General features: G+C 38.4%; 1 protein-coding gene across 1 annotated transcript in view; it reads right to left on the bottom strand.

Annotated features, from left to right (window-relative positions):
- The window catches only part of VWDE (von Willebrand factor D and EGF domains), a 38478-nt gene extending 28852 nt beyond the window's left edge, over nt 1-9626 (bottom strand). The window contains exons 1-3 of the mRNA XM_027684737.1: nt 9575-9626; nt 4049-4233; nt 1038-1269 (exon numbers count right to left, since the gene is read on the bottom strand). Coding sequence (XP_027540538.1) covers nt 1038-1269; nt 4049-4233; nt 9575-9611 — 454 coding nt within the window. The 5' untranslated portion in view covers nt 9612-9626. The remainder of the gene's footprint in view (nt 1-1037; nt 1270-4048; nt 4234-9574) is intronic.
- Nucleotides 9627-13973: the final 4347 nt, after the last annotated feature.

A 13973-nucleotide genomic window follows, 5' to 3' on the forward strand; every position in this document is an offset into this window, starting at 1 on the left:
GCTTGCTGCCTCTCTGGTTTTATGTCTTCCTTCCTCTTCACAAGCCCTGAGCCAAAGTAAATGGAAGTCCTACTGTGCAGGAATTCTTCATTGTTTCAGTCACATGCACGCTGAAACCAAACAATTGGACCTAAAGATGTAATGTTAGGCCCCTAAGGCACCAGAAAGCCCACTGGCAGATTTGCTATTAAGCTTCTGAAAGCAGTCAGTAATAGAGATTATGACTCAGAGTACTACAGTATATGATGCATAAAAATATCGTACCATTTTCACTATGGTACGTTATACAAGCTAATAAGAATTTCCTACTGCACTAATTTGTCCCTATTTCACAGTGTTTCACAGTATAACTGTAAGGATTTAACCATGCCTTACCTAAGTTTTCTGAAAAATCTGGCATGAATAATGAAATACTGAAGTTTTGAGCTGTGAACACCAACACACTTCTGCAGCACAAGGGTCCAAGACAATGTGAGACATTGCAAAAAATCTAAATTTCTTTCTCACAGTACTAATAAAGTGTGCATCAGTAAAGTATTTCTGTGTTAAATTTTCTTCTAGCAATGAAGTGTATGCTTTCCAGAAAGATGATAAAAGAATTACAGTAACAAAAGTATTCTGAACAATGCTAAATAATAGATATAAATACAGTTTAGTCAAGTTCTTAGACAAAGCTCACTCCGATACGTAATTCTATGCATGTGCAGTAATGGGTATTTGCGGAGTATGAGTGCCATTGTAAGTATAGTGAATTTTTATTTCCAGATGGGTCTTAATAACCCCACTTCATTACATGGAAAATTTCAATTCTTAAGTTTTTGAGCTTTGAATAATAGTTGAGTGCTACATGTAAGTTAAAAAGGGTTGAATTGAACCCACCTTAACATTTCAAATCATTCTTCTACTGTATGTAAAAGCAAGAACTGCAAGAAATTCTAGCATAACTATTTTCTGACATTTCCGCTAAGCCAAGTATCACAGAAGCATACTTATAAACACACACATACTTAGCTGAATTAGAGCATGCATTTTCTCACCTTCTGCACAATAACCCATGCATCCTTGGGTGGGCTGCAGTAAGTAAACAAAGAAATCTCCACAGTTCCTCACCCTGACAGGGATTCGGAAAAGACAGCAGTCTTTTGAAGTGCTGAAGAAAAACTGCCATGTAGCACAAGCTGTTAACTGTTTGATCTCACCAGGTCGAGGCATGGATTCTGACTCCCTCAGAGACAGCCAGATAGGGGCTTGAGTTCCACAGTGATTCATCTTCACCACCAGAAAAAAGATCATCAAATGGTTAATGCTAAATCAAACTGTTGCTGCATTTTAATGAGAGGTACATATTAATTAATTACCTGCATGAGCTTTTAGCAAAGTTTAGACAGTGTAACAGAGGGCTTGCTGACTTTCCTCCTCAAGGTTGAATACAAATGTACACAAAAGAGACTTAAGTCCTTCATTGAGTCTAATGAATTTGTTTTTTTAAAGACAGGCTATAATTTATTGTCTGAAGAACTTAACTGGGAGTCACAACTGAGCGTTTTGCCCAAAGAAGGTCACAGTTGTGTTATGGCTTAGTGAGATACTCTGCACCCATTAACCTGCAGTAACTGACTGTGTGAATGCTATCACAGCAAATACAAGGCAGAACATACACACACTGAATATAACACCCTTTGCCACGAATTGAAGGTTCTGCTAATCTCCTGGATTTCCTCTAAAAGATGTGGCCTGAGCTGAAAATGCAAGACAACTCATAAGCCCCGTCTGTCTTTCAATTCCTCATCTTTAGATACAAATATGCTTGTTCCAACCCCATAACAATCACATTGACTTTGCAGCAACCCTAAATCCTTTGGTGTTTACAAAGCAGTGGACCACGGTTTGTAGTGCAGATGCTGATTGAACAGGTCATTTTAGCAGATTATTGCTCCTTCTCTTGCAAGCAAAAGCCTTGTTCAGCACTTTTCTTCATGGAGTAAGAAGTCTTCAGTGGAAAACTCTCCCTCACCCCTCACCGCCATGGCTACGTCAGGTCTTCAGGTCAAAGAAGCTGCCCTGAAGGCCACAACTTCGCAGTAGTACCAACCATGGTAACCAAAGCATAAGTCTGATTTAACAGACACAAGAGTTCACCAGTGGAATACAGAAAAATGAATTCTGAGAAGAGGAGACGAAGGAATCTGGTTCGTGGGTTACCAGAATGAGTTAAAGATCAACTCCTGGCTTTCACGTGCTGCTGGAAGCACACTGAAGAGAAACAACCAGAGGGACACAGCATGTTAAAGCCAGCATTTGGAAAACATTTACATGAAAACTATAAATCTGAAACTGTGAGATTTTGAGAACCTCTTCTTCAGTTTTTGCCTCAAGTATTCCTTTCTTTGACCTGATAGTGCAACAAGGTGTCAGATCAACTTGTCTTTAGATCTCTTGGTATAAAGTCTACTGCAGACTCACTGAGCAATCACTTATCTCTAAATTACACTTTTCTTTCTTAATCTAGAATCTCTGAGCCCACCATCAATCCATCAGAAGGACAGAATTAATAACAAGTACTCAGAAATGAGATGGATTGTTTAAATCTGAATCTTTGACAGAGATTAAATGCAGCTATAATAAACGTTCCCCTAAAAGAAAAGAAAGAAGGAAATTTCCTCAACAAGATATGCATTTTAGTTTGGTTTTAATGTTTTGACTTTGAGATTCAAAATAAATGTCTTGTTTTTGTCAAGAGATGCAAAAAAGCAGATGTCAATGCATAAATTTAATTTGCTGAATAAGCTTTGAATCAATCTCTTTCCAACTGCAATTATCTGAGCTCCTCTGTGTTAGAATGGTAGCCTATTTTTAACAATATTTACTAAGCACTGAGAATTTCAGTCAAATTTCTAAAACCTACCTAGATGAGATGAGTAGATATTTTGTCTGACCTCTCTTCTGAAAAACACACTGGTTTTTTGCCTGGTTTTCATACTAACTCTTTACATAAAAGAATCAATTTTTGAGAAAATACAACCAGTTAATTAACTTTTTCCTTTTTTTTGTATAAAACATAATTGAAAGAAAGTCCTTCAGGAATCATACTTTTTGATTTTTTTTTTTTCAGTATAAAACCTGGATAACAAGTAACCTCTGCAGCACATCCCTCTTAGTCTTTGAGTCAGCTGCACATTAAGGATACTTCAATGGTGTTATACAGCTGCAAAGTTTTAATAAATAAATAAAAATAAGACAGGCTGCTATAAACTCAATTTAATTCATTAGTATACTTTAACTGTTTTGTATTCCTTTAGAAGCACTTCATTGATGGGATTTTATTTTACTTTTTAATAGACTGTGACCAGGAAATTTCAATTTTTTAGAAAAATCAAGGGTAAAATATTCTAATTACATTCTTAGGTTTTTAAACATGGAAATGTTTAAAATAGGAAACTACAAAGACATATCTTATAATATTACAGGTTTTTGTATGCTCCAAAATAAAGAATTACACATCTAAAGTATTAAATATTTCAAGTAGTTCTTGAGTCTTTGGGGGCTTGCAGATGACAAGATAACTCATCCTCAGTTAGCTCTATTAGTTCAAGTCACTTAGGGAGTAATCCCTTCTCTCTGACATGATCACTTTAAAAGCTCCACAAGTACTGGATTCATGTGGCTTCAAGTTATTATTCTGCTTTCACATGGCTTTGCTATAGGAATGACCATCACATAGTTGCAGCTTTACAACATGATATCCCTGCTATGCTGCCACTGAGAAAATCTTCTTTAGCACTGACTACAAATTACAGTTTTTGAGTGCTCTAGAAGGGATTTATCATCTTCTGCTATTGCCCATTTAGTCTAAAATTTTCAATGCTTAAGGCTCAATTTTCAAGGTAATACATTTTAATATAATCAAGTATTTAGAAAAGATGGGTACTTTGTATTCTTCCACATCAGTCTCCATAACCACCATATTCTTTTTTTTTATACCTATTCTACTGAAAAATTCTTCAGCAAAGAGAGTTACTTCTAGGAATCAAATGATTTGTAACAATACCTCCACGCACTTGGTTGGCATCTCAGCAGGCTTATCAAAAATCATAAAGCGATACCATCCTGGTGTTAGGGAATGGTCACAGATCAAATCCTGAATAGCTGATTGCTGGAGATGGGATGAATCAAAATCAACGCTTCGGTAAGGACTCTGCAGGATCTGATGTCCAGCAGGAGAGCATTCAAGAACTGCAGAGCAAGAGTATTTCAAGTATCAAGGCAGAATGTCTAACAAGTATTTTTAAAAAGATGTTGAGTATTTTTAAGGGAAAATAAGGATATATCACTATATGGTTGAAACTAGTTTTACAGAAAAACATATTGAAGTCTTAGTAACAACAAATTCACGTTAGCACTCTGAAATTTAATAGAATTCATCATGTGATAACTTTCCTTCTTTTTTGTGGACAATACATGCAAATTAGTAGCCATTTACCCTAGATGTAAAAACAGAGGGAAGGAATATGTTTATACAATCTATCTAGATTTTGACTTTCTGGTTCCACTGATGAATACAGTGGAATACCTGAATACAAATGGGGTGTCAGATATATTAGAAGATAAAAATCTTACCTGAAGTAAAGATTATCCAAAGTTCTTTTGTAAATAGACTATCATTTTACAGGATTCCAATGCATGAAATTAAGAATTTCCTCAAATGAATGAGAGGTAGTTGGATAGTTGCATACAGTTTGTATGTGTACTTGCAGATTATAGCAAAAGTGTGTATGGAAATGGGTAGACACTTGGTTATGCACTTTATGTCAATTTGCATGACTGATAGGCTAAATTATAACAAAGTAAATACAACTGAAAAACTTATTTTTGGACATCTAAGTGACCTTGCGGTCTCAAAAAATGTCTCAAAATTTCTGATAGGTAAAATGAAGGATCAGATTTCAAAGAAGTCTTTATGACAGTTTGTTTTTTTAAAATGCAGACTCATTCAGAAATAAAGCAGAATACCAGAATTTCTGAGTCTGATCTGACAGCTGAGATGACTCCTGTCAAAGACAGTGACAACAGAAATTCTGACTAATGTTATATTTACATGCAACATACTGAACAGCCATTCTTTCTCGGGAATGTGCTTGGGAAGTGAAAGTAGAGAAAAATAAAGCAGAAGAATGTTTATAAATAAATTACAATTGAAGTACACCTATCTATTTACCTTGCTTTTAAAAATGGATACCAACTGATGCTGACTGTGAACAGAATTTCAGATTATACTGAATGACACAGTGAATCTTAATTCTTGCTTTCACTATGCTGCTAATGAATTTTAAAATGCATCAGTAAGTAAAGCTCTCTAATGTTATATTTTGAATACGAATGCTCTGATCTTCAGTTTTCGGTCCTGGGTTTGTCTGTATTTGTCACATATCTTGCGTGGTATAATTGTGTCACTGACTGCAAACATGTTTTGGTTCAAATCATGCAATAATGCAAAATCTTCCACATTTTTTGTGTCATTGTCTAGATAACCACAACTATAAAACAGTTTCCAAACCAGGTAATTCCCTACTTTAAATGGAGAAGAAGCCTTAGTGAAAGAACAGACTTCATCTCTTTTAGCACACAGCATGAGAATCATGTAGTGTTTAAAAGACTGAAGATTTAATCCAATATGGCTTTAGGCTACCCAGGCAGGCAACAATAGCTTTATCTTCTAGCCTCTAAGGGCAGCTGGAAGTCAGTGTGATTGACTGTGCCACCACTGTGCTTCTGAGTTGCTTGTAGTAGCCTGTAGGCTATTGGTGTCCATACAATTTGACCTTACAGAGAACTTACCTCCACTGGAATTTAAAGAAAAGCCCTTGAAGAATCACTGGTCAGTCATGTGTGTTATTAAAATGTTTTCCAAGTAAGCTACAGCACAAGCAGTTTATGAACCATGGTGAAAGTTTCTTCCTGTCCTCTATTTTTTATTGGAATTCTTCCTTTCATAGAGCACCCTCATTAGTTTCCTTTCCTGTAACTGAGCCACTCCTGAAACAATTAATATCTGTTACCTTCCCCATTAATAAATCAAGCTAGACATGGAACAAGTCTTTATTTTCTTTTCCTCCACAGTTTAATTAGATCATCATTCGATAGATCTTTAGAGCAGCTGACTGTACTCACTTGTAATAGGGTTATAAATCCTACTAAAGATCAAATTATAAGTTTCTTATTATGCATATCACTTTAAAATGTCATCCAGTATTTTGTTTATTCTTTCTTCCTTTCTAGAAGTATGCTAATATTTACATAGTTATTGTATGGAAACTTCAGAGTTGTGTAATACTGGTTGATTTTGTTTTCTTTTCCTTTCCTTACACATTCTGCAAAACAACTGAAAATAACTACCATCATCAATAACACAAATAAAAATTACTTTTTTACACATCTGAGTTTAACTGAAATGCTGTCTGACTCCAGCAACAGCAGAAACAAATAAAACTATCGTATTTATGGATAGATAAGGACAAGAAATTAATATCATGTTCTCTGTGAAAAAGTTACTTCTTCTGATAGGTAAAATGAAGGATCAGATTTCAAAGAAGTCTTTATGATAGTTTGTTTTTTTTTAAATGCAGACTCATTCAGAAATAAAGCAGAATACCAGAATTTCTGAGTCTGATCTGACAGCTGAGTTGACTCCTGGGCAATTAAGAAGAGAGTTGGCTAAATTTTCCACTGAAGTCACAATTTACTTATTCAGGATGCCATAAATAAAAATATATTTTGATATAAACATTCTTTATAACAATATTCTCAGAATGATGAATACTGATTTTGGTGCAGTGCTCCAGAAAAGCTTTGCCTGTGTCTAACACCCAGCAATTTTATAGAATCATAGAATGGTTTGCATTGGAAGGGACCTTAATGTGGTTCCAATCCCTCTGCCATGGATAGTGACACCTTCCACTAGACCAGGTTGCTCAGAGCTCCATCCAATCTGGCCTTGAACACTTCCAGGGATGGGACAGCCGCAGCTTCTTGGGCAACCTGTTCCAGTGCCTCATCACTCCCATTGTAAATAATTTTTTTCTAATATCTAATCTAAATCTACTCTCTTTCCATTTGAAACCGTCATCCCCTGTCCTGTCACTATGTGCTCTTGTCTCTCTCCAGTGAGTCACTCCCCAGTGAGTAAAGTCTGACAAAACTATAAGGAACAGAAAACAGGGTCTGATAGCTGGAAAGTGGTGAGGAAAGTTACCTACAGGGCAGGCTTACCTACCAACTCTGCTTAGCGTGTGAGAACATTAAAGTATGGGAAGATGTATGCACTACTGCTGTCTTGAATTCACCCACAGTCATGAAAAATTCTAACGTGTTCTGACACAAAATGGAAAACTCATGTAAGTTTTAACAAAATTTAGCATTTAATCATGATTATTCTTGATGGAAATCTTTCCACGTATATGGGAATATTCTTTTTAATTATTTCTTTTTGGACCTTTAAATATATTAGTGATTTTATAACTTTAATTTTAAATATTTGCCATAGAATAAGGAAATTCTAATTATGAAACACACAAATGAATACTTGAGAATTGAGACCATGAAATTCAGGCTTCTTTGGAGATCGTGCACCTCTGGTTTAACTTAACTCAAAGGAGATACATGCAATAGGATACATGTGATCAGGAGAGACTTATTTCTAGAAAGTCAAACTCTCTTTTCTATTTGGAGGTCCAGATACTACATACTGTCTGCTGAAAAAGCAATCCGTCCTGGGAATATATGTAGCTGTTTCCCCAGAATATTCTATCATATTCTGTGCTTCTTTCCACAAACCCTCCATATATTGCATATAGGTCTCTACTGTTCTTCAACTGGAGTCTCTGCATACCAGGAAGAATTTGATTCCATATTTGCCTTTTCCCAGATGTCTTCAGAATTAATACAGTGAGCTTTACTGGGATCCATCACAGACCTTCTTGGTCCTGGCAGATATTGAGAAATGTGACCCTAGGCTGCAACATTTTAAAGACAAGGGTAGTATTGTGCCAGTGGATGAGCCTATTGGGAGAGATGTAGATGAAAGCTTTGCCAACACATCAGGGTTTGTATCAAGATTGACATAAACTGGGTCGGCTAATAGGTACTCTGAATACCACACCTTAACCAAAAGTCAAAGAGGTTTCTGAAATTAACAAAAGAGCTCATTTTCCCCAAAGCGATATTTAAGGCTCCTGATGACTGCCTCTGAGGCACTCAGGCGGAAAATGAGTTCCACAAAGGAGGGGCTTTTCAACTTCCTGTTCATATCTCTATTCCATCCATGTGCAAAGAGGGCTCAATGACTGTCCACCTGTCCATGTTTCCAGCATGATGGAGCAGTCAATAACTGAGAAATGATGAATGCAAACCAGAGCAGAGAAGGGAAAAAGAGCCACAGCAGAGTACAGATAGGCAAGGGCAGAGTGGCAGGACCAGCAACTCAGTTCCTCTGGTATAAATAGCTTATCAGTTTATATCTCCTCCTGTCCAAAGGTCAGGGTCTGGCAAGTGGCCCCAGTTAAACAGTATCTTCAGTAAGTGCCCATTCTGATCATGAATGTGCCTTTTCTTGCATCCACTGACTGCAAAGGAGGCAGCATATCAATATCCCAAGGCAGAAATTAAAACTAGGACTGCATTTAATAAAAGTGCTTAGATGTATTTGTGCATTTAAACTCTTCCAAAATACTAAAATAAAAAGAAGTTCACTTTTTGGAAGAAGTTATCCTGAAAAAAACTATTTAGAGTAACACTTTCAAAGCAAAATATAAAAATTACTGTAACTACCTAAAAGATGCCATTTCCTTGGATGAGACAAATGAGAATGTGAGCAAAAATGTTGTAGCAATGACAGTATTGCAATCTCACTGAACAGGAATATGACTATTCCTATGCACAGAACAACGAAGAAAATCAAATCAACACGAACACATTATTACATCTTTATAAACAGCCTTATTTGACTTGGTGTTAAAAACACTTTTCAACCACTCATGTCCACACCCTAAGGGGTGTTTTGCAAAGGTAGTAAATAATTGCATAACCTTTATAAAAACGTAAAATATATGTTTATAGAACTTTTTGTAGTCGTTTTCAATGTAATACACTATTGCATCTACTCTTTATTCTCTGTCCGAAATTTGAAACAATACAGACACGGGGTTTGCAGAAGTCCCAGGTAAGGATGTGCCAACGCACCGCAAGGAGGTGCATGGCAACGCATGGCTCCTCAAGAGCGCCATGAGGGGAGAGTGGGACAACCAGCACTCCTGGTCCTCGAGTTTCCTTAGGCAGGTCTTCTCCGCAAGTGCACTACGTGGACAGTTCCCACTCTGTTGATAAAGTTATGCCTCTCCCAGTGAAACCAGTGGGACGTAACTGCGGGGCGATGCGCAGGCGATGTACGGGCACAGGGGAGCACCCGGCGCTGCCCCTCCGCCCTGCGCCGCCCGAAGCAGCCTCCCGCCCTGCGCCCTCCCGGCCACCTGCTGGCGGCGACGCTCCCGATTCCTGGTGCCCGATTTCCGGCGCCGCTTACCTCTCCGGCGGGCCCCGGCAGCCGCCAGGCAGCCCATCAGGGCCGCGCAGAGCCAGAGGCGCGGGGCTGCGGGGACGGCCCCTGCCATGGCTCCTCTCCGCGGCCCCCGCGGCTCTCCCGGCCCAGGCGGTGTCTCCCCACTCCTCCAAGGGCTCCCTGCGCCCACCCCGCTCCTCAGCGCAGCCCCTCCCTCGGGGGTCCTCGGCGGGGCCCGGCCCTCCGCCCGCCCCCCATCCAGCCCCGGCCCCAGCCCGGCCCCCCGGGGGTCGCAGTGGATTGTCCCTGTCTACTCCCTGTCCCTTCCCGGCGCTGGGGGGACACGGCTGGGGGTTGTGCCCGGGGCGCTGTGGCATCCCCTGCCTGGTGCTCCCTGCTGAGGATTCTCAGCAGGAAAACGAACAACAGTCGTTAGTTCTTGTTGAGGGCTTTGTAAAGATGCTTTTCCCTATCCCAGACAGACTCAAAGCTGGTCGGCATCGTGAGCAATGTCCTACTGCCCTCCAACCCAGAATGGTATTTATTTTCTAATGTGCAGTAAAATGCTGAAGAAGAGCCGGTTTCAAATTGGTCATTCCATAGATCACTAAGAGTGTTTTATATTTCTTTAACCTTTATTATATGTAATCTTCATTACCATTAATGCAGACTGAGTTTAGCAAACATTTAACAGTGCCAAGAGCCCAACTTTCAAGACTTGCTGAGAGATATTCCTCATACCTCTCAGAGGACAAAGGACAGAATAAATTTCAGCATTTTAGATTTGGCAATCTGGATATTTTCTATTGTAGGCCTGAGGTTGTGCAGGCACTGAACTACCTTGCACACACCAAGGTGTACAGCAGTCCACAGAAATGTTTAATATTTTCTGTAGGACATGTAGACCTAAATCTAACAAATGTTCATGACACTGAAACATAGCTTACTGCCTCCCACTGAACAGTTTTTCAGGCTACAATGGTCAAAGAGGGCTACTTCCAGGAGGTACTAACCCGGGTGGCTGTTTGCAGAGCAGGTTTCCCTGCAGAAGGAGATGTCAGGGCTTGGAGTCGGGGCAGATGCACAGCAGCGTTGTGGGGGTAATCTGTCCTCTTTTGCTTACACACCCTGAGCCTCTTCATTGCAAGAGGCAGTTCAACTCCACGGTGGTGGTGAGTTTTTAAAAGGAATCCCTGGCACAACCTGAGTTAAATGTGGAGTCTTGGATTTCTGACAGTTCTCTCAGGTAGATACTTTTGTCTTAAGCATTCAGGGAAATTTTAAAAATTAGTTTTCTTAATTGTTTACTCAATTGTCTGGGTTATTTGTTAGCAGATATGATAAACTTTTATCCTCAAAAGCTGCATATGTCTGAAATTAGTTTGGGTTTTAATTTTAATTTTTTTTAAAACCACATGCTTATAAATAAGACAAGAGGCGAGAATGAGGTATTTTACACAGCAAGTTACAAAATCTGGACGTAGAAAGAGAGATATGAGAAGCTTTGACAAAATTTAAACATTGAGCGCCTGCTAAATCATGATGGAGTGGTATTTACAGGAGAATTTACACCTTTGGTCATGGATCATTTACGGGATCGAAAGAGGTGGCAGTAATGGCTCCTGGAGTACAGACACCTTTCATCTTTTCCAGACTGGTTTTCCTCTACCAGCTCCCTCTCCTACTATCAGCCTCTTACAGAGACAGAAGAGAAAGAGCATATTGTGGCTAAAAGAGCTGACAACTTGCCAAAAGTAGTACTTGGCACTCATGGTGACAGAGTTGTGTCAATGAGAGTGAATCTATGGAAAATGAAAGTAATTCTAGGCCAGACTCATGCTTATAATTGGAGAATAGATCTTTCCAGCAGGTTGCAATTTCAGAAAGTTTTAGTCCATAATTTCTGTAGTTTTAATTAAGTAAATCATAGGCTATGTAAATTGGTTTGCACTGCTGAAAACACCTCTCTCATTTAAAATGGAATATTAACTCAAACTAGAATTTTTTATGTGCATATTATTAAGTAACAGGATGTTTGGGAGGAAAATCGAGACTGTCAAATGAAGAATTTAAGATGCTATAAATGGTTATGTAGTCCAAGTCATTCCTGTTGTAAACAGTTTAATATTCAACTGAAAACACACACAGGGAGTGATGATATCAATGCTAGGGAGCATTTAGACATTGCAGCCCAAAGCAACATTTTCCAGAGTGTATTTTATGATGAACAATGAAGAAAGAGAGATTTAAGGTTGGTCTTGAAAATTATTCCAAGGCTAACCAGTTTAGTAATCTCAATCTGTTTGGTAAAGCTTTTAAATGTATATTTCGAGGTATATTCTAAATTTTTGTCTATGAATGAACTAAATTACTTATTTGAAGGAAGCCCGAGCAGAAGTGCTTTTGCTGGCTCAGTACTGGCTTATTAGGGAGGGAAGAGCACAGTGATAAACTGAAGAAGAAAGACGTGTTGGATGACAAGGAACATGACTGGGGCAATGCTGAAAACAGAATCATTGCAAAAGTTTAAAAATTCAGATAACAAAGAAAGTGACTCTGCTGATGCTAAGTTCTTGAATCTGCAACTAGATTGTTGTGTTAATGGTTATCTGCATAAGTTCATTACTGTGAGCTCTGGCATGTGTGTATGGATAACAGGAATCCTAGAAAACATGTCAAAGGAGAAAGAAGGCATTTTCTTATAAATACAGCCAACATAGCAACTTCATCACCTGACACTTGTATTGGTAATGTGCCAGTGTGATGTCTGTAACAGTGCACCTTAGATCATTAACTTAATATGTACAAAATACATAATGTCTTATACATTATTTAACAAGATGATGTTATCTCAAATTGCTTTTGGGGAAACAGTCCAGAGTGGAGAGCAGGCAAGTGGATAGAAGGTTGATTAAAGGAGTAATAGCCTTAACTATTTTAGGTAACTAAGTCAGGAAGAACAATCAGCAGTGTTAGCCAAAATATGTTCATATAGGTGTACATAGCTGCTTAGATGTGAACTGGAAACGAAAAATCACCTTTGAGTTTTAAAAGTTATTGGGTCCAGACAAAATCAGAAATGTTTTTTCTAGTTGTATCTAAACCCCCAACTCAAAGGTAAATAAGAGGATCACCTAGAAGAAAGGCAATGCTTGTGGTAGCCTCCTTGGAATAACAAGTAATTAGTGTGAATGGTAGGGCACAAGAGAGGGGAAGCAGAGGTTGAGAACTGGGGACAGCTGGGTGGATGGATGCTGACCTAAACAAAGAATTACCAACTCTGACACTTAGAGATTCTTAGCCATGTTTTATAAACTCAGATAAACAGTTAGAGAAGAATCTTATTAAGCTTAAGCTAAAATTGCCCACTGTATCTGATTTATTATAGGGCTTTTCCTTCAAATTGTGGATCTAAGAGATGGAAGCCTTTCTTAAACGAATCCTCTGTGCTGTACTGTTAAGCCTCTCTGTATTGTAGGCAAGGTAAATCTGAGCAAGCCCTTTAAACCTATGTTGCTGTATTTGCTATCTGTGCAGAGATAGAGCATGGATGTTAACTCTAAATAAAGCTGTGAGCAGAACTTGGAAGTTGGGAGAAATTTCCCTGCAAAGCTTCAAAGGTTATTGTTGTAATGCCAAGTGCTGAATGTTTGGAAAGAGTTGACTTCAGCAGATAACACCCCTCCTGTAAGGAGCAGATGGCTGAGAGATAGCCTGCAGCTCTAAGCAGATCCAAAATTATCAGAGAAGGATGAGTTCTCTCGCACTTGCCCTTTAATGGTTTTAGTTCTTTCTGTTTGTAAAAATAATTTCTTTTTACTTGTACCAGTTCATATATGTGAATGGTAAGTGAACTTGTCTTTTCCAAAACAATAAATTGTTAACATTCTTTGTCTAATCAATTCTGTCCTTAAAGTGAAATTCCAATCTTCCTTCAAATTGTAGGTTGTGTCACTTTTAACTGAGCTAACATTCATTTGATTTAAAACAGCTCTGAAACTAATGTCCAGAAACATCATTAAGATGTAGGAAGACACAAAAAGACACTTTGCTAGTTCCACTTCAGAATGAGATATTTGATTTTATCCCCCATCCCTATCTTTGACACCAAATAAATAGAAATAAAGAACCAGTAATGGTCACGTGCATATATTTATTTCAGTCATTCTGTGGCTAACGTTACAGCATCACAAGAGGTTAAATTTATTCTGCTGGCAGCTCTTTCAGAAAACTGACTGGCTTTTGGGTGGCATTTGTTTTCCAAAATGCTTTTAAAATTTGTAGAGGATATTTTTTAAACTGCCATGTAAATGTACTCAGCGTTGACAGCCTGTTTAACTTTCAGAAGTAATGACATCTTTAGTATGTTTTAGCCCCTAATTCTCTTTTGTATTTGACCTCTTGTATATACTGTATTTGACTT

This window comes from Neopelma chrysocephalum, unplaced genomic scaffold (genome assembly GCF_003984885.1).
Source record: "Neopelma chrysocephalum unplaced genomic scaffold, ASM398488v2 Primary Assembly neopelma1_67, whole genome shotgun sequence".
Lineage (NCBI taxonomy): Eukaryota > Metazoa > Chordata > Aves > Passeriformes > Pipridae > Neopelma > Neopelma chrysocephalum.